This window comes from Nematolebias whitei, chromosome 3 (genome assembly GCF_014905685.2).
Source record: "Nematolebias whitei isolate Nwh7 chromosome 3, NemWhi1, whole genome shotgun sequence".
Classification (NCBI taxonomy): Eukaryota; Metazoa; Chordata; class Actinopteri; order Cyprinodontiformes; family Rivulidae; genus Nematolebias; species Nematolebias whitei.
In genome coordinates this window covers 28,259,809-28,280,328 of record NC_056500.1, presented here as the reverse complement: position 1 = coordinate 28,280,328, position 20,520 = coordinate 28,259,809, and the positions used below count along the sequence as shown (strand labels likewise).

The window sequence follows — 20,520 nt, the reverse complement described above, 5'->3', positions numbered from 1 at the left end:
CCACAGTTTTACCTCTGAAACCTGGTTTGCATTCACAGGTGTAACCGTTGTGTCGGTCCACACAGGCACCACCATTCAGGCATGGGTTTAGTTGGCACTCATCTTTTTCTTGCTCACAGTGTTGTCCCACCCAACCAGCTTCACACTCACAATGGTACCTTGATGGAAAGGAAATAAAAGCAAATATCCAAAGTGTAAAATTAGTCGGATCTATTAAAGGCAGGTTCTTGAGCTCTACTATCAGTTTGTGCACCTAAAGAATTATTTTCCAAACATTTAAAGTTTGATGCTAGTTTAACATTTTAGAGTGGCCAATTTAAAAAGTTGTGCAAGTTTTGAAGAAAACATATAAACCTCGACATGTGACTGAGTTACAGACAGGAAAAATGAGTTGACGTAAGAGCAAAGGCTTGTTTGTACTTGTTTAAACTCTCCATTTTTTTCTACTTGCTTCTCCTTTCTTGGTCACAGAGAGTTGGTGCCTATCTCCAGCTGTCACTGTGCGAGAGACAGGGGACACCCTGGACAAGTCTCAAGTCCACCACAATGACACATAGATAAAAATGACACAAACAACCATTTACACTCTCATTTACACCTAGGGACAATTTAGAGTTACCAGTTAGCCTAACATGCTTATTTTTGGTCTGTGAGAGGAAACTGGAGTCCACGCAGTAAGACCCCAGGTGGGGTGGCAATGCTGCAACCTTCTTGCTGTTAGGTGACAGCTCTAACCACTGCTCCACCATAAAATTCTTACTACTGATATCATTCCAGTGTATATCAGTCCACATTCATGCATAAGCATCTCCACCAATAGTCATGCTTACCCATGCTGCTGGTCAATACATTCTCCATGCACACAGGGATGAGAGGCACAGTGATCGATACCAGACAGGCACAGCGGGCCGTGTGTGCTGGGCGGACACAGGCAGTGGAAACCATTCACGTTGTCAAGGCACCTTCCTCCACTCATGCATGGGTTTGAATCACACTCGTTGATGTCCACCTCACATTTGTCTCCTGTTAGAAAAATACATCAAATCTGATGAGTGCTATAAAAGACTCAACCGTTTGTATACATTTCAATATCTGTTGGTCTCAATATTACTGATTCTACTGAGGTACCGAGCAAAAACATACCTGCGTATCCAGGGGAGCACAAACATTTGTACTCATTGATGCCATCCTGGCACTCTCCATGCTCACAAGGGTTGCTGGCACAGTCGTTCTCATTAATCTCACAATTCACACCTAAGAAGAAAAAATACAGATAAAGCTACATAAAAAACAAACAAAAATATTTTCCCACATTGTAAACTGTTTAAATATTATGTTGATTTCTAACAAATTATGTGGGTAAAGAGGCAGGGCTGAATTAAATCTTAAAATATGAAAAACTTAATTCATTCACCACCAGGGGGAGTGGGACTCCACGTTAAAGAACTTAATTGAGAGGTTATGAAATAAGAACAAAAACTGGGAGAGACTTTTAGCTCAGCACAGGAATGCTACACAATACATCAGTAATTATTAGAACAATAGTTAAAGATGAATTGAAGAAGAGGGAAAAGAATTAGGGTGCAGCAGGAGAAGGTAAGGGAAGTGGAGCATGAAACCTGACAGGGTGATTTGGTCTCAGGTTTAGTCGAGTGAGCACAGGACAGACGTCACAACAGGCTTGATGGCAGTATCATGAGTTTGTTCCACTTTTTCCAGGCTGGTGACTTCTATACAGAGTCAGAGCTCTAGACCTTATAGCACTTTCAAAAGCTTAAAATGAGCTCTTGAAATCTTGGGGCCCTGTTCTCAGGGTACTTTTTACATATGGACTTTATAGATCCCATTCATACGTACTTAGGATAAACAGGGATACGCCACAAAGCAAATGGGAGCTATAACCAACGCTGTCTTTTTTGTGTCAGGCGAATGAGAACCGACAACTTTTTCGAGGAATACATCAATTACAGCTACCATTAAAGCAGATGTATCCAATCCTGGTCCTCGAAGGCCACTATCCTGCACTTTTCTTGTTTCCCTGCTCCACCACACCTGATTCAATTGCTGAATTACTTCTTTATGTTCTGCAAAAAACTGTTTTTCACCCATTGATTCAAACCAAGTGTGTTGGAGCAAAGAGACATCTAAAACATGGAGGATAGTGACCCTCAAAGAGCAGGACTACATTAAAGGCACTCTCACCTGTGTTACTGGTGCTTTGGGGTAACTTATCACAGTTTTAATTCTCATTTTTTTCTTAAGTAAAGACACTATGAGTAAAAATAATGAGTTAAGATGAGCACAATTGTACGTATAATTTCTGACACACATTTTCTTTCAGGAATAAACATCTCACTACACAGCCTTTTTTTTAAATTGCTTCAAAGGGCATCAAGCACTTACCTGAGGTTCCTGGTAGACAGACGCACTGGTAGGCATTAACCCGGTCAATGCAGCGACCTCGGTTCTGACAAGGGTTGCTGTGGCATTCCTGAATCTGGATGTTACAGATGGAGCCTGTGTATCCAGGATTACACTCACAGGAGTAGGTGGCAATGCCATCCTTACACACGCCATGGTGGCATGGTGGTGGTTTGCAGTCATCAATGTTCTCTTCACAGAGGCGACCAGTAAAACCTTGGGAGGACATTTCTCATTATGGTAAATACTGGAGGTATTCCAATGTAGAAAAAGTAATAATTCAAATGCATGATATGATTTTTCTTCACCTTCAGCACATTCACAATCATATCCATTGGGTCGGTCGATACATTTGGCTCCATTTAAGCAGGGCGTGCTGGAACACTCATCTATATCTATTTGGCAAGTTTCACCGCTGAAACCTAAACACATCACATAGGAATGTACCGATGAGACATTTTAGACAAAAGGCCATAAACCAGGTTTTCTCAGATCAGTCTGTGAAGAAGGTAAACATAAAGTTACATATACCAACCTGCTGGGCACTCGCAAACAAAACGGCTGACCTGGTCAACACATTTACCCTGATTGAGGCAGGGGGAGCTCATACATTCATTCACTTCTATCTCACAGTGAGTTCCTTCAAATCCTACAAGAATGTAAAGGAAAGAGAATTTCAAGTAGCTTGGCATAAAATAAATCCATAAATAAAATAAAAAACAAGTAATGTGACACACATGACATCAGAGCTAATTGCTTTTAATTGCTCTGGTAAGATTCAAGTGTTATTAGAAAAAATAAACCTAAGGATCGTAAAGTCCTAGCAAATTTATGGCTGCTTTATTAACAAAAATAAAATTTGTTTTTAGTTGTTATCCATTGCATCATTTTCTTCCTGTAAAAATCAAACACATTCACCCACACAAAGACTTACAATTTCAAAATATGTGCTTACCAGGCATGCAAATACAGGTGTACTCCCCAATGCGATCCAGACATGTGCCATCATTCTGGCACGGACTTGAAGCACATTCATTGACATCCTGTTCACATCGAGGTCCAGCATAACCCCTGACACAGTTACAGGTGAAGGAGCCGTCGGTGTTCACACACTGACCACCATGCTCACACGGGTTGGGCCCTGATCATGAAAGGTAAGAAGGCATTTAAAAGACCAAAACAGAGCCGAGGAGCCATGAAGAAAAACGTTAACATTTAGGATTCTGTCTCACCAATACTGCATTCATCTCTGTCAATGTTGCAGGTGCTTCCTACGTATCCAGGTGGACAGTTACAGTTGAACATCCCGGTGACGGGGTTGGTGTCACAATGTGAGCCCTCTCTACATGGGTTACTAATACAAGCATCATCTCTGTGGCACAACAAACCTGAGAAAAACACCATGATGAAACTAGTAAAAAATATGGTCTTCAGCTAGTAAAAATTTATTTTAACAACAACAAAAAGATCCTACTGCGTTAAAACATGCCTGAACTCCCCCAAAGAACATTCACTGCAGGATTATGCACAGAAACATAATGCAAATTTGTTACTAAGAAAAAAATTAATTTAAGGCGAAGCTTGATCCAAATCAAAAACTGAGTCACTGATCAGATGGCTTCAAATGCTAATAAATTTTGAAATGCATTTATTTACCTGACTTTAATGCTGCCACCTTCACATAAAAAATAAACCATTAATAACAATATTTCTGGTAAAACTAGTTTTAGCCTCAGTTGTTTTAATACTCTTTAACAAAGCTAAAATGTGAACATAAACTGAAGTGACGGAATAATCTTTTTTTATTTTGTTTGAGGTTTGTTTGTTTTGTTTTTTTTCCTCCCAAAATGAAAAGTTGATCAGATCATTTTTGTTATTTGGAGTTCATCTCTATGATTTTTATAGATATTGTGTGTTAAAAAGCATGTGTTTGGCTTATAGCTGCCTGCCCACCTGTTTTCCCAAAGGGGCAGAGGCAGATAAAAGATGCGACACGGTCAATGCAAGTGGAGCCTGGGCTGCATGCGGCAGTAGCACAGTCATCAATGTTTTCAGAGCAGTCGGGTCCACTCCACCCATTAACACAAACGCAGACGTAGCTGCCTATCTGGTTGCCGCATGTGCCGCCATTCTGACAAGTATTTGGCTGCAGCCGACACTCGTCCACATCCTCTGTACAGTGCTGACCTGAGGATGAGAGAAAACAATGAAGACAAGGAAGACTTAAGCTAATGCTTTAGGTACTAGGTTACAGCATCAAGTGAGGTAACCCAAGTTTTGGTGAAAAGGAAAAACACTGACCCACTTTTTAACATATTAAAGGATCCTTTGGCAAAAATAGAAAATAGTGTTAAAAAGTATAATATTTTACAAGTGAGCAAGTTTAAAAACATATTTTCAGCATCATGCTGGTTGTGTTTCCAGCAGGTGAATTAGTACTGCACAAACTAAAAGAGGCGTAAGAAAGCTACCGGTAATTTATGCATGTTTACTTTGTAAACAAAAGAAGAGACACACCTTATGTGAAGTATGAGCTTCAGAGGTGCAAAGAAAAAGTTGCAAGAGTATATGGAATATCAGTGCATGCAAAAAAAAATGCTACCGTTGTATGTTGTTTGTACAGTTGAGCCATGCAAATAAATAAAAGACAATTATTCCAAAATAAAACACTGTAATGCTCTGTTTAAACATACTTCAGGATAACTTTTGACTAGTGTTTTTCAACTGCAGTAAAAAGCCATGACACGTGACAATGATGCTTCACAAGCTGTGCCAGGGTCAAATTAATACAGACCAAGACAAAATCACAAGCAGACTTCACTCACCGGTCCACTCAGGAGGACACTGACAGTTGTAGGTATTAACTCCATCTATGCAGGTTCCTCCATTAGCACAGTGATGACCAGGACAGTCATCAATGTTGTTCTCACAGTTAGTTCCATTGAAGCCTAGCATTGACAAAAGGAGAAACAGAATTTTATTGTTTTTATTGGATTAATCATGTTTACATTGGGGAAGATGGATAATATTGTGCATTTGCTTAAAAATATAGTATTAGGACGTATCCTGCTACAATATAAACAACAGCTGTCTGTGTGTCTTGTGTCTACCTGTAGCAGACTGATGTGTTTAATACAGCTCAGCTAGCAATTTTAAACTGTTTGCACCTCAAACACTGTAATGCTACAATTCAAAACCTCAAAAGCTACTTTCATTTATACATAAATACCAGCAAGATACTCACTATTTTTGTATTTAGTTTACTTCCTTCCCCTATGTCTACAGCTTAATGGGTTGAGTGGTGGCAGGTTCACTTTTTAACGTGTAAATACTGTAATAAAGTTTTTAGTATTCGAGTTGAAGCCAGTTCATTGCTGCATTAAATCTTCCTACCTGGAAGACAGTGGCATGAGTAGGTGGTTTCAGAGCTCTGGTGGCAGGTGCCTCCGTTTAGACACGGCGAAGGTGAGCAAGGGATGTATGAGCTTTCACAATGTTTACCCGTAAACCCTGGTTTACAGGTGCACCTGTAGCAAAAGTAGAGACCATGTCATTAAATTAACTCTTTTGGTCCTCACAGAAAACATCTGCCATTAGTCTTTAAAAAAATATGTAAAGCAGCAATGTTGTTCACATTTGATCCATATATACGCACCTGTAGGAGCCAGGGGTGTTAACACACACGCCTTCATTCTGACATGGGGAGGGTGTGTCTGCACATTCATCTGTGTCATTAAGGCAGCGAGGACCTTTGTAGCCAGGAGAACAGAAACAGGTGTAGCTACCACCAGGCTGAGAGCTGCACCTTCCTCCATTGGCACAGGGACTGGAGAGACAAGTGTCCTCAAACTCACAGCGTGGACCTGGAAATGAAAAAGAGAAAAAAACTCAAACAAAACTGTGACATTTAAGGGAAAATGACAATGTTTCAATTCTATTATTTAAATGTCAAAGACAGGGAACTTATTTCCTGTAGTTCTTGTTTTTGTGTCTTAGAATTGCATGATTTAATATGCAAAAGTTTAAATAAAATACTTTGTATTTGCAAACAATCACAGAGACATCCTGGATTACAGAAGTGTTTAATGCATTTGCATTTAAGATGAGTCAAGTTTTCTTAGTTCATATCTTAGATCTTATTACTGTTTTTCTTTTACAATTTATACTTTTGTTGGATGTAACTGGGACCCTGTGTACACAACAATTTTGTTCCAGCTCATGTACCACATGTGATGCAAATGACAATAAAGAACCTTGAATCCTTGAATCAAATGCATCATGAGTTATAAAGTGATTATTAAAAGCTACTACAAAATAATATCTCACCTGTCCATCCCCTGGTGCACTCACACCTGTACTTGTCGAGGGACAGGAGCGTGCAGACACCTTTGTTGGCGCAGGGGTTGTTTGGGTAACATGTGGAGTTCAGGGGGGTTTGACAATGTTGTCCAGTGTAGCCAAGAGGGCAGGTGCAGGTAGCACTACCAGGTAGAGGTACACCAGCTGACATAGACACAAAGCACTTCCCTCCATTTAGGCAGTAACCGGGCTGACAAGGGTCTTTATGTTGGCAGTATTCGCCCAAAAAGCCTGGAGCGCACCTGTGCACATAAAAACTTGAAAAATCAGTCATCAAACAGACCAAACCAGTAAAAATTTATACCTAACCAGACCTTAACGCAGACAATACAACAGAAAAAACGAAATGAACAAGGAGACAAGTATGAGGTTTAAAGAGATGCAAACAGACTAAACAAAAGAGCAAGTTTCACTTAGGTGGATGCAACGCACCACATCAGACAACCACTGAGGGCTGAGAGTAGCAACTGCAAAAAGATTTTGTGCTAAACACACATAAAAACTGATGAACCAGCACAAGTACACACAACAGTCTAAGGAGTATCTTTGCTACTATAAAGTGACCTAAAGAACAGCGTGAGGGGAACCACATTTCTGTAGGACAAAATTACATTAACAAAATGTGTGGTTGTACTTAAAGAGAAAGGGATGGTTGTCTTGAAGATTAAATGTGTATTGAATTTTGTTAATTTAGAGCCTGTACTGTAAAGCTGATGCAATGTTGTCTATAGTAATAGATCTCAAGGCCACACCTACACAAAACAGCAGGTTGTTTAAACAGAACTGGGAATATTTTTATAATGAAACATGCTGCTTTGACACAATATTTTCCCTGGTGTCCAAACGGAGTTTGAGAACCAATTAGATTGACTTTTCTTGTTGTTGTGTGTTGTATTTTAATCTTAACTTTCTTGTGTTTCCTTAGTGTCACAAGATGTATTTTGTTTTTATTGTTTTCATTTTAATTTGACTAAATTGTAAAGTACTTTGGTCAGCGTTTCTTGTTTTTATGTGCCATGTAAATAAACTTGACAATGAATGACACTGGTAGAAGGATCAAACAGAAATAGACCCAAAAAACGCCTCAATGACAAAAGGAAGTGCTGTGAACCCAGAGCTGTTGCCCCGTGAATCCTCTTAAGAGAAAAAGCAGGAGCTCTGTTGACGGGTCAAACTGGGGTCATGGTGACAAGCAGAAGCTGAAAAGCAGAAGGATGTGAAGTAATGTTATCTAAAAGTTGTTGAGTTGTGCCAGGCAGAAACTAAAAACTAATGAAAAACACCTATAATACCTCTACAAACATTAGGCATCTTGACATGTAAAACATGAGTTTGGTGGGGAAATTCCCCACTTAATGTTTTATTAATAACATATGGTTCACTAATTCTGTGTGCATACGTTTCCTCTGCTTATTCATCACCTCTATTCTTTCAATTTCTGTATTTCAGTAAAGAGATTGAGTCACGTGGAGACAGCGGGTCAAAATTTATATCATTGCACAATGTGTGCACCAGGGATCTTATAAGGGACAATGTTCCCTTTGTGACTTTCTATTCCTCTGTTTTTTTACAGTCCCTCCTACTTTCACTCATCACTTCTCCATGTGTGAGTGTTTGGTCAGAGTTGGTTTTTTATCACATCGTCAAAATGTCTTTAGAAAGGCACATTTCTATGCATGGGTAATATTTGATACATGCACTTTGTGTGTCTCTCTGTGGCACATGGCAGACATGCTGTCTGGGGACTGTGGGCGACAGAGCGGCCTGCTGCCTCTTTCGGAGGCCTCTAAACCTCCCTCCCTAGAGGAGCTCAAGTAACACAATAGGAAGCAGAGATACACCCCACAGTAACTAACACACATACTCTGGCACATCATTATTGCTTTATTTTCAAAGAATCTAAAATAAAAATGTAAATAATTCCCTAATAAGCTGGTCTGTAGCAGGTTAAAACATAAAGCAGTGCTGCAACATTTAAGTTAAACTAAGCAGATGAGAATTGTTTGAGTTCCTTCTCACACTTACTTATATTTATAACAGGCCACTCCGCCCCGAAGCAGCTTGAAAGTATTAGGTTGTAAGTGCATGGGAAAGAAGAGGAGTCATGAATCATGTCCAACCAAGTCCCCCTGATTGAACATATTTTGAAAAAAAAAAAAAAAAGTCTGCCTGGTATGTGTGAATCACCAAATATTTTCTCAAAAACAAGGCAACAAAAACTTCTGACAGCAAATTCAAACTCTGATGCAACTGCTCCAAAAATGCTTTGTATAAGTTGGACAGATCCAGAATAAACACATTAAGCAAAATGCTAATTAGTTGTATTGTTTTGTTTTATTCAGAATGGGTGTAAAGATTAGAATAGCTGAAATCCTCTGCAGCTGTATGACAAAGATACATTCTTAAAAACTAAAATAGCAAAATCTAAGTTTTACTGTATGCTAGCTTCGGACAGTTAGCCAAGTTGCTGCAAACATTCAACTCTGTCTACTCTAATATTGTTGTTTTATTGTGTATTTTAATATTGTCATTGTAAAGTCTTTGATACAGGTACATAAATTAGTGGTCCTAAATTTAGCAATTAATACATTCTGAATTACGTTCACTCCTTTTCCTTTTGTTCCTGAGCTATGACGTTAAATGATGGCCATCAAGCTTTTTCATGTATTTATTTATTTTTTAGAAATATGGTAAAATAAAATTAATATTATTTGTGACTTTTTTTATCATACCACAATACTACAATACTATAATTTAGAATTTGTCATTTACAAATCTATTTTTGAGTCTCAGCAGCTGTATTTATACTTTTTTTTGTTTTAAAAAAAATCAAACTTACATAAACAAAGTGATGAAGTCAGTAAACAGACAAACAAAATGATGAATGTGTGACATGCAATCTTCTAACAGAAGACGGGCTCTGTCCCTGCAGCACGTCTGCAGTGCAACTCCCTACAAATCCCAACACACACGCCCATACAAAAACACACAAACAAAAGGACAGTCCTGCCCACTCGGACTGCCCGCTGCAAACACAAACACAGCTTGGACACGATAGCACAACAAAACGGTCGTCCCGGTAATTAAGTCGGCTCTTTTTTCTCTCGGGCAGCCTGAACCTCCCCTTTCATCCCAGAGTAATCACATGGTCTTTTACTCTCTCTGCAACATATATCACATTAGCAGGCTGTCACACAAAGACTACCGTGTCCAGGTTAATGCAAGGTTTATGTTTCACAAGGAACTTTCTACACCTTTCACAGCAAAAATACGGGAAACACAAGCCAAATCTTCAAAGTTGAGAAATTCAAAACTAACTTAGATGCTGTAACGCTTACTTTTTTTTTTTTTTTTTTAAGTTCATGTGTTTACATGTTAATTATCACTGTTTTCACATGGACACAAAGTTTCTTAATTTCTATAACACCTGTTGTTAGGGTCTCTTTGAACCAAACACCACCTGTGAGAAATTATTTGCTTCCCAGGGATTTAGCGAATATTTGAGAGCGTTGACAGAAAAGATGCATAGCATGCTCTATTAAACTCAATCGCCGCTATCTAACCAGTGTTGACAGAACCAAATGTAGTGGCGTCAGGAAGCGATACCCTGTCCTTCAGGTTTCAGTGCCAGATAGAGAGCTCATTATTAGCCCTTGGCTGTATCACTGCAGCCTGAGGCAAAAGACAAGGCTGTGCATGATTCACATTATTGTCAAGGAGTGGTGTCTCACAGAGGAAGCTCTAACCAAATACACCGGCACACTAATCTGTGACTAAAAACAACACAGGCACCAGAGTGATTCTTCTGACAAATTTCCAAGTGCACAACACCAAAGGCAAAAGTTGCACACAAATTCATGCAGAGAAACCTTTACGTACAGTCAGCGCTATACTTTTATGAACACAGCAGAGGATTTAGCTGCCAGATTCATCTATGGGTTTCTTTGTTTCGCTCCATGAGGACTTTTTTCCCTCCTCTTTTCCCCATCGTTCTTTTACTGTGTGCTGTTTCCTGCGGCCTCTGTTTTTCCTTTACTTTCTCACTCCTCCACCTCTCGTTTCTAACCCACTCTTGAGGTGTCGAGTTTCCACAGCTGGTTCAGATTAGCACCCCCATCTCATGCACACCCCCTCCTCACTCTCTCTATACTCTTTCATTTTCTTCATCCACCTCCTCTACCTCACAATGACCTATGCCTATCCAAGCTTGATGTGGGGGGTTTCAGTGAGTAGGGACTGCGTTGATTAAAAATAGCTTGTCTTTTGTCTCCAAGCTCCTTTAGTCTTAATTTCTCTGTCCCAAGATTTGCGAAAATTCGATTCAACTTATTTTTGTGGTAAGTTTTTCTCTCTACATCATCTTCAACTACAATACAACCATTTCCTCCTAGTACAGCTGCTATCATGCTCTACCCCTGCAGCCATAGTGTAAACAAGAAGGGGAGCATAAACCAGCTCACTTTTCAACCCCTGGATTATTCCCTGACTTTGCCAGAGCACAAGTGGCCTTAATGCTGTTTGCATGCATGAAAGCTGCCATTTGCACAATTATATAAAACACATAATTAAGAAAAGTTATATTTACACAACTGAACTGCAGTTGAGGGTTGTCAGAAATCATTAATTTCCAGCACCAACTTGACACAATAAATGTACAAAATTACATTAAATTTCCTTGCAATAACACGCTTCAGCAGTGCAAAAGGTCTAAACTTGAGTGGCTGCAGCATAAAACACAATTTTATATGCAATTAAAGCATTAATGCACAATAAAATGGAAAAATAAAATGCACATTCACTTACAAGATCAAGTTCAATTATAATTTAGTGACATACTATTTTATCTCTATAATTTCCCTTTTTTTAAGTCAAATTAGGAGGGAGCAAAAATAACACCATGGATTTAGGCACAAAAAAAGTGTTAAACTGAGTAAATGAGGAAAAGAAGATCAAGTGACAAGGGTGCATTGTGGTGGAAGTTAAAGCCAAAAAAAGTAATGAGAGAGCGAGACATAGCAGAAAGAGAAGGAAGCCAGGCAGTCGGACTGAAATCATCAGTGTTGACCGAAAAAAGTCAGAAAAGAGTGCAGAGCAGGGTGGAGTCCACACTAGCATCAAGTGGTAAAATCACAGGCCATGTTTAGAAGCTAAATTCAAAAAGACTCATCTGAGCTGCTGTGGTACGCAGCACAAGATCCATTCAGCCTCAAAATGCTCCTTCTGTCTGTTTCTCTATGTTGCTCTGTCATTATCCTGTTCCTGTGGCTGTTTTAAGTGAAATCTCCAACAATAGGTCTGTCAGTCCATAAAAGTTCCATCTCTAGGTTTGTACCATGCATAATACACCACTGACTAATTTGGAAACACATTCCCAAAAATAATACAGTAGTTTTATATTTGTTCTCTTTATGCTTGATGAAGTCTTGATTTGAATTTATCCTAAGTTGATCATTTACCCAAAAATTGCATTACAGCTAAAAAAAACAAACAATATATGGTATTTATAATGTCTTGTATTTCAAGGCCGCTTTGAACTTTCCACAAGAAAAAACAGTGACAAAAAAAAATATATATATATTTTATTGGTGTTCTTGAAGATGTTTTAGAAGGAGTGTTGCGTGAAGTCTTTATGAGCTGTTTTTGTCTTCCTTGCAGTACTCAACATCAGAGGTTTCTATATCTAAAGATGTGGATGGTGGATTTGTGATGGCGTAACTTAGCTAACCCATGCTCAGAGCAGAGCCATGATGTGTGCTTGTTATGCAGCCTACATCAGCGTCACACAGTCTGTTTTGTCAGCATATGTTTCATAAGTATTTAGTGCAATATGGATAGTAAATATTAGTCTGATACAAAAATTATGCTGTGTAAAATCTTTAAAACGACATTATTACTTGAATAGTTATGATTTTTGTCCAAGTTTGAGTTGTTTTAAGTCCTTTTTGCTCAACGCTTTCAAGCTGGGATTTATTAGCTTCTTTCTACATTGGTATCATGTGTAAAATGGCCAAGGCACAATAAGATGAAGCTGACCCACAGCTTGTGAATGCCTGCACTGGCAATGCAGGTAGTCATGGAGTTCAGCTGGCATGTATGTGTAAAATGGATTGTGTTGTAGGCAGTGCTCTGCTCTAATCATCCAAATAAATAAAGCTGAACAAAGTGATTTCATTAACTTCTATTGTTCAAAATTGAAGTCAAGATATTCATTATTTTGGGGCATTGTTTTATTGTATTTTTGGAGACACAAAAGATGTGGAGCTGTACCACTGATATGGTTCCTGCCTACAACCTCTATCAACTCACTAACAAGCTTTCAATCACAGTGTAACGTAAGGACAAATGAATGGAATCTAAAAATGATTTTAAGTGTATGTTTAGTTAGGAAAGCACCCATTCATCTAAAAAGTTGTACTGCAGCCAAGTTTTAGGGAGACATTCATTCTTTGTTGCTTCAACTTCGTATCTTGTGTCTAGTTTTAATATTCGTTGATGATTCAAACTATGCTGCAGTCATTCTGCAATTTCATGATATCAGTCACGAGTGTTACATACACATTGTTGAGGGACTTGATTTGTTACAATGGTTTGGGTGTGAACACCCAAAGGCAGTTTAAAAAGGATTATCTTTGCAGCTGTATTGGAAAACTACAGCATGGAAGGGCTTTGGATGGGACAAAACTAGCTCTTTCTGTTCATTCATTCTGAACTTTCATTTTGGTTTCTCTGTCAAATCTTTGATGAGTCTCCACAGAAAGTGCTCTGGCGAAAGCTTACTTTAGATAAGACACTGCTTGCTTTAGGTTATTGAAAACACCCTATTTAACCAAAAAAAAAAAAAAAACACAAAATATTCTTTGCGCATTAAGTGCAAAACTAAATTCAGTTAAAATCATCTTTTTCTTCTTTTGGCCACTCCCTTCTTCAGGGGTCACCAGAGTGAACTAACTCGCATGAAGACGTGGCAATTATTTTTACAATTATTTTTATTTTACAATGTCCTTCCTGATACAGCCACAGACCACTGAGCTACCATAGTCTAGGAATGCGCGATATATACTGTACACTGTAGAAACTATAGACATTTAGCCTACGATAGAGATCTGTCTTCTTCCGGCTAACCGCTGTAATGCTGTGTCCGATGTAAAATCAGAGTTGTCAGTTTAATCATTACTTTTTTAAGTTGAAAACTGTGTGTAGGTGATGTTAAAGTGTAAAATCAGGGTTGTCAGATTTAATTGTAACTTTTTTTTGTTGTTGTTGAAAACTGTGCGTAAGTGGTGTTAAAGTCTCTTCTTCGAGAGCTAAGTAGCAAAGCTACAAGCTAACTATGGGCAGCTTACCCTAGTGTTGCCGTATTCGGACGCATGCGCAAAACGCTGTGTTCCGTTGAAAGTTCCCCCCCCCCCATCTGTGAAAAGAACGCTGTGTTGTGTGATTTTATTGCGAGACCCTCTGGTCAAAGCCACAGAGGAAACTGGTCGCCATTTTGTGTCAGCTCTCCTTGAAGTGGAAGGAGACGCCCACTAGAGGGTTGGAGGGTGAAGTGTTTCAGTGTTCACTTGCTGCTCTGTTGCTGTTCATTTCTTAAGGGAGAATACTGGAAACTGTTAAGAGTTAACATATTCTTTTGTTTAAAACATGTGGCTATAAGTACATTTGATATATTTTGCACTGTTTTGCACTACAAGAAAGAAGCCTAATACTAGATTTGTTTATTATTTAAAAACTCTCTGGACCTAGTAGTGGAATTTCCTTAACTGAGATTATTTTGTGGTATAGCAGTTTTCAAAATAAATGATGGCAAAACGACACCCTATGCTTTTTTTCATTCCTATTGCAAGTCTTATATCAAAAACATATTGTGATATATATTGTTATCACCACCCTTCGCAATACATATTGTGATGTGAATTTTATGCCATATCACACATCCCTACCATAGTCCTTTGTGTGGAGCAGAGAACTGCCATCTAGGGTGCCTGGGGGAGCAGTTTGGGGGTTAAGGGCCTTGCTCAAGGGCGCAGAGTGGGCAAATGAGGGTGAAGGCAGGTATGAGTGCTTCACCAATTCCACCCACATTTTGTCGGTACCAGGAGTTGAACCAGTGATCTTCCAATAGCAGGCCCACCTTCTCTAATCTCTGCGCCACAACACCTTAAAGTCAGTTAAAATCATCTAACAGTAGCTTTGTTATGACTTTTACTAAAATTAAAATAAATCAAAATTCACACTGGTTGAATCCTTTCGGGTTTTCAATATAACAATGCACGTGTGTGATCTTATGACAAAGCAGAGATATTTCTGAGCCCATAGTGTCACATTCATGTGTGACAGAGAGCGACTTGTCACCCTACTGTGTGCAGGTTTACGGTCTGGTTGCTACATTCCCCTGAGCTATGAAAGTCGTCCCTTTTCTGAGGAATACAAATTTCTCTAAGGTCTCCAACCAACAGTACTGCGCAAAAATTAGCTAATTAAGATGAAGTTGGGGTTCAGTGCTAGTTCTCATAAACAGAAAATCTCACACAAAGCATGAGTCAACCAGAGCTAGAACCTGATTATCCAAATATTGAATTTATATGCTAAGTGAGAGCCAGATTTCATGTGCCAGCATGTGAATTAGCTTCAGGCTCCAGGTGCCCCTGACCTCCAGATAAAATACAGAATGGTACAAAGACAAACACATATACAAAGAAACTCTTATCACCGTGGTTCCAGTCTCAACCACATCTACACTGCTGTTGCGGCACTGTGGGAAGGAGATAAATCTTTGTACAGAAAGATTGAGAAATCACAGTTTAGGGTTACAATCTCCTCTTTCAGTTGTGTTGACTTGTGTTTAGAACGTATCCTCAACTCACTTCAAACCTATGTGTGCCAAATACAGGGAGTGAAACGGATTAATAAAAATGTGTGTAGTGACTAGACTTTAAACAATACTTATCATTTCTCTTCTTTGTCTTTTTCTGTCTTTATCGGCTGTGTGCCTTTGAGTATGAAATGTGCACAATAAGTTACACAAAATGTTTCTGTAATGTAGCACAATGACTTAATAAAAAAATCAAGTGATTTGTGAGGGAGATTAGGTTGCAATGAGATGATGTGAAATGAAGGAATAGTATTGATGGGTAAAGAATAGCAGGCCAAGTGAGTTGTGTCCAGAGGCATTTAAATCCTTGAAGCAGAGGGAGGGACTGAAGTATGGATGGGTGAGTGACAGTTTCATGAGGGAGGTGTAGCAGTAAGGAAATTACACTCCTCTCCCTGCTTCAACCTCATCTCCCTTCCCCCTCGTCACTGCTCTCTCTCTCATCATTCGTAAGGAGTTGCGCTCCGAGGTATTCCTCCTCAAATTACATGAAAAGAGACATCCTCTTTTGTTTTGGCCCTTTCTCTTCCTCTGTCTGCCCTGCAGGTTAATTCTACCTGTCAGATCAAACAAGCAGCATATCCACACAACAAAGTGGAAAAAAAAAAACTTGAAGGCAAAATAGATGTTTAAAACAGAGAGGAAGGGAGAGGCATTGAGAGGAAGGTGGAGGTAATCACTTTGCACCAAAGGCCAACAGAAAACAAAGAGTTTAGTGTGTGAACTATTATGTTTGCTTTGACTGCCAGAAAAATTAACTGGACAGTGAGTCAAAAAACTGTGTGAGCATCAGGAATTCTCCATGGCTTACATATCAAGGTCAAAATTTCTGTTCTGTTGATACATGAAGTCCGTCGGCCGGGACGCAGATCAGAAAAAAACACCATGCAAGCTGACATTTACAAATTTTCAGAGACACTTCTTCACACACCCAAAGCTGATGGTTTGTAGTGTCACCGGTTAGACGGCTTTACTGCACCCTGCCCTACAAAGCAGCCAATGACTTATCCCATGCTCTCTTTCACTATAAAAATATCCATGAACAAAATGAGACACCTGAACTTAAACAAACCAGAAAGTTCACAGACAATGTGATCTCTAGACATGGGGGAGCAATAAGTATTTTTCTGTGATATAATTGCAGTGTTTTATTTAAATAAATGACTTAAATAATACAGTACAAACACAGTATTACAAACAGCCTAATTCTAATTACTCTTCTAGAATTAAATGTCTCACCATAACTTATCCAAAAGATGATTAAAAAAATATTTTTGTATTTCTTTTTTTTTAAATCAGCCTTTTTGAGAACAGATGCAAAAATTGGAGGATACTTAATTTTTCAGTGTTAGTGCTGTTTAATCTTAAAAAATATTCATGAAAATGTTCTTCTTCTTTTTTTTTTTTGAATAAACAAATTATTTTAAACCAGTTACTTTGTCTGACCTTAAGTAAGCCCCACGTGACATAAATTTGGCTGGTTAATGTCTAAAGGCCACAGTGACTGTTTATCTGCCACTGATAAACTATAGAGACTGATGAACTTGTAATTAGGTTTTTGCACTGTACATCTTTTGAGCAAAAATCCAGTTCAGATGAAACTAGACTGAACAGAGCCATGTGTGTGCACATACAGAATGTTTACAATGGCACAGATGTTTAGTAAACAGCAGAAAAAACCTCTATTCAATCAGTTTAACAGTGAGCTTGCCAGCTGACTCTTCTGTTCCAAGGAGCTCAACTCTAGATGCTCTCTGGGCAACAAACAGCTTCACCTATTCAATTTGGTGTCACTTAAAAAACTCAAGATAGTAGAAAAGACAAATACCAAAACTATTTATACATTTTCACAAAGAAAAATCTTATCTCTTCAAAATTTTCAAAGCATAACTGAAGAATGCCATTAAAAAAATCATGAAACAATGAAATTCTTCTTATTTAATCTATTCCTTTTTCAATTCAATTCAATTCAGTTTATTTATAAAACACCAATTCACAACAGAAGTTGTCTCAGGTCACTGAACAGAAACATTCACATACATAATTCACATTTTCAGGGGTCGCCACAGCAATTCATCCTTCACCATCTCAGTCTGTCCTCTCTCCAACTACCTCCATGTCCTCTTTAACTGCATCCATAGATCTCTCTGGCTTTCCCCTTTTTCTTTAATATTACGAAAGTAAAGCCAAGAAGGATGTGGTCAATACTTCTGAGAGTTCAACTCGTCTGAATATTGTCTCAGAGACTTGTGCTAATAAACACTGGCTCTAAAGTACTTTTTAGTCTTTAACTTTGTGCCTCTACATGTATACAAAATGCATGGGTTTGTTGAGGATTTTTTTTTACTTGGTAAATTACTTTTTTGAGAAATATGTCCTGTACAAGCGCAGACAAATGTAGATGCCATTACATCATAATCCTAACCATTGTAGATTTTTTGTTTGTTTGTTTTATCAAGATGTATAGATATTATCAGACTGCATCCCACCTACGACAGCTTGACCTCTCTGTAACAATCATAGTGTTTACGCGTAATGAGAAAAATCTGCTCAAGAATTTTTTTTTTATCATAAAAACATGAGTCTGGTTGACTTAGGTTGCCTAAGTAAAGATGTAATATTTTACACTTGAACTGTAACAACAAGCATAGTTGCACCTGCAGCAAAACGTCCACTTGACCTTCAATAAGTCAGAGAAAATGTTAAATACTGATTAAGAATACACAGTTTTATCTTCACTTTTTACAGCAGCAGCCAAGTGTTGAAATTCCAAAAACTCTGGGAACAGACACATTGCACCATTCTCATCACATCTGATGAAACACGATCAGGTTCATGAACCAACTATAATACATTTCTGTTGGGAATGTGACTTGGGAGTGCAATTAAAAACAGAGCTCAGACTTTCACTAGGCTAAGTTGTTAGAAAGTGGAAGTCACTGCACACTCCTTTATGTTAGGCCCCTTTCCTAAAGTATAAAGGAAGAAAGACAAGTTATTTTAAGCTCTTAGTTGACACAACTTAGTCTGTTCCAAATAACACATGTCTAGACTAATATTTTTAGTAATGAGTCATCCATCCATCCATCCATTATCTTTTACCTGCTTCTTCTATTTTGGGTCACGGGGTTCTCGCCGGTGCCCATGTCCAGCAATCACTGTGCAAGGGGCGGGGTACACCCTGGATGGGTCGCAAGTCCATCACAGGGCCACATAGAAACAAACGAGACAAACAACCATTCACTCTCCCACTCACACCTAGAGACAATTTAGAGTTACCAATCAGCCTGACATGCATGTTTTTGGTCTGTGGGAGGAAACCGGAGAACCAGGAGAAAAACCACGAATGCACGGAGTGAACATGCAAACTCCACCCAGAAAGGCCTCCGAACTGGGATTTGAGCCGGGGACCTGCTCGCTGAGAGGCAGCAGCTCTACCAGTTGCACCACCGTGCTGCCATATTAATGAGTCAATGCTGATTTTTTTTTTTGGGTAAAGTAAATATGACTTTCTCATGTACTAAAGGTGCTTTCATAACGTTGTGACCAGTGACAAATAAGTGATCAGTAAAGTATGCAAATCCTGTAATATTTTGCAGCAAGAAAAAAGTAAACAGCAAACAGATTTGTGAAATAAAACACTAGAAAGAAGATACACATATTGGTTTCATTCCTCAAATGTGTCTGGTTTGTCAGACAAAGTGTTCTTTTGTTCTCTTTATGACTAAACAAAACCCCATGATCCCATGAAGAGACTGGCATTGATTAAAAAGAAAAACATTTTTTGTTCTGACTTATAATCAACCATCAAAAGTGTGTCTCTATTTCTGTCCTTACATTTATAATACAAAGTATGAAAAGTCGTTGTTTGGTCGGAAACTTTCATGCGGATCTTACCTGCAGTATTCGGTGCCATTGTTAAAGGTCAGACATGTAGCATTGTTCACACAAGGTGCTTTATCATCCACACACTGCAGAGCTGGAAAAAACAAGAGTCAAGTTAGAAAGCTAGAACAGCACTTGCAATAATTAAATTTTAAAGCATTACTTGAAGTATTGACAATTTGTTATAATTTTCAATACTTATGTCATTATTTTTTAGCTGCTTCCTTCTGCAGGCGTTGCCACAGTGAGCAAACTCATACAGAAGATTTGGCAAGTGTTTTACGTTGGATGCCCTTCTTGACGCAACCTGGACTCAAACCCAACAGCCTCAGGATTACAAGGCTGAGACACTGACCACCAAGCTCAGCAGCTTATATAACAATGTCATTGCTAAATAGAAGCTATCGAAAAAATCCACAGCTAAATTCAACAATATTTGTCTTTAGTTGTCCTGCAAATAAAATGCTATTACAATAATCACCACTCTATGAAATCACAAAGAACAGCAGCAGTTTTATGATCCATTTTCTTATTTATGCAAACATATTTTTATGTTCTGAATATGACTCAATTCTCCACTCTGCAGACAATGTTTCAACAACAATTACCAAATATGATATTTTCATATAACATGAAAACATTAATGCATATCATAGATATGTTACATACACATAGCAAGCTTATATACATGTACGGCATTGCCTCTATAAAACATTAAAATGTTTCTATTCGGTGGCTAGATTTGGCTTGGCTTGTAATGTTTCATTACAGAAGAAATTTTAGGTTGGCATTGCAGAAATCATGTCAGGGTTTACCACTGAAAATCTGTCAGAGGTGGTAATACAGTAGTCCCTCATTTATCGTGGGAGATCAGTACCCTAAAGACCCGCTTTAAGTGAAAAACCCATGAAGTATAAAAGTAGTAGTTTATTTTAGTATATATATATATATATATATATATATATATATATATATATATATAT

The 20,520-nt window shown here is 38.4% G+C and overlaps 1 protein-coding gene across 1 annotated transcript in view; it reads right to left on the bottom strand.

The window, feature by feature from the left end:
* Positions 1-20,520, bottom strand: part of notch2 (notch receptor 2) — a 56,939-nt gene that overhangs the window by 15,847 nt on the left and 20,572 nt on the right. Inside the window, exons 2-15 of the mRNA XM_037698171.1 lie at positions 19,550-19,631; positions 6,748-7,022; positions 6,077-6,284; positions 5,815-5,948; positions 5,247-5,369; positions 4,375-4,608; positions 3,654-3,809; positions 3,377-3,562; positions 2,957-3,070; positions 2,730-2,843; positions 2,404-2,637; positions 1,144-1,254; positions 831-1,023; positions 13-158 (exon numbers count right to left, since the gene is read on the bottom strand). Coding sequence (XP_037554099.1) covers positions 13-158; positions 831-1,023; positions 1,144-1,254; positions 2,404-2,637; positions 2,730-2,843; positions 2,957-3,070; positions 3,377-3,562; positions 3,654-3,809; positions 4,375-4,608; positions 5,247-5,369; positions 5,815-5,948; positions 6,077-6,284; positions 6,748-7,022; positions 19,550-19,631 — 2,310 coding nt within the window. The remainder of the gene's footprint in view (positions 1-12; positions 159-830; positions 1,024-1,143; positions 1,255-2,403; positions 2,638-2,729; positions 2,844-2,956; positions 3,071-3,376; positions 3,563-3,653; positions 3,810-4,374; positions 4,609-5,246; positions 5,370-5,814; positions 5,949-6,076; positions 6,285-6,747; positions 7,023-19,549; positions 19,632-20,520) is intronic.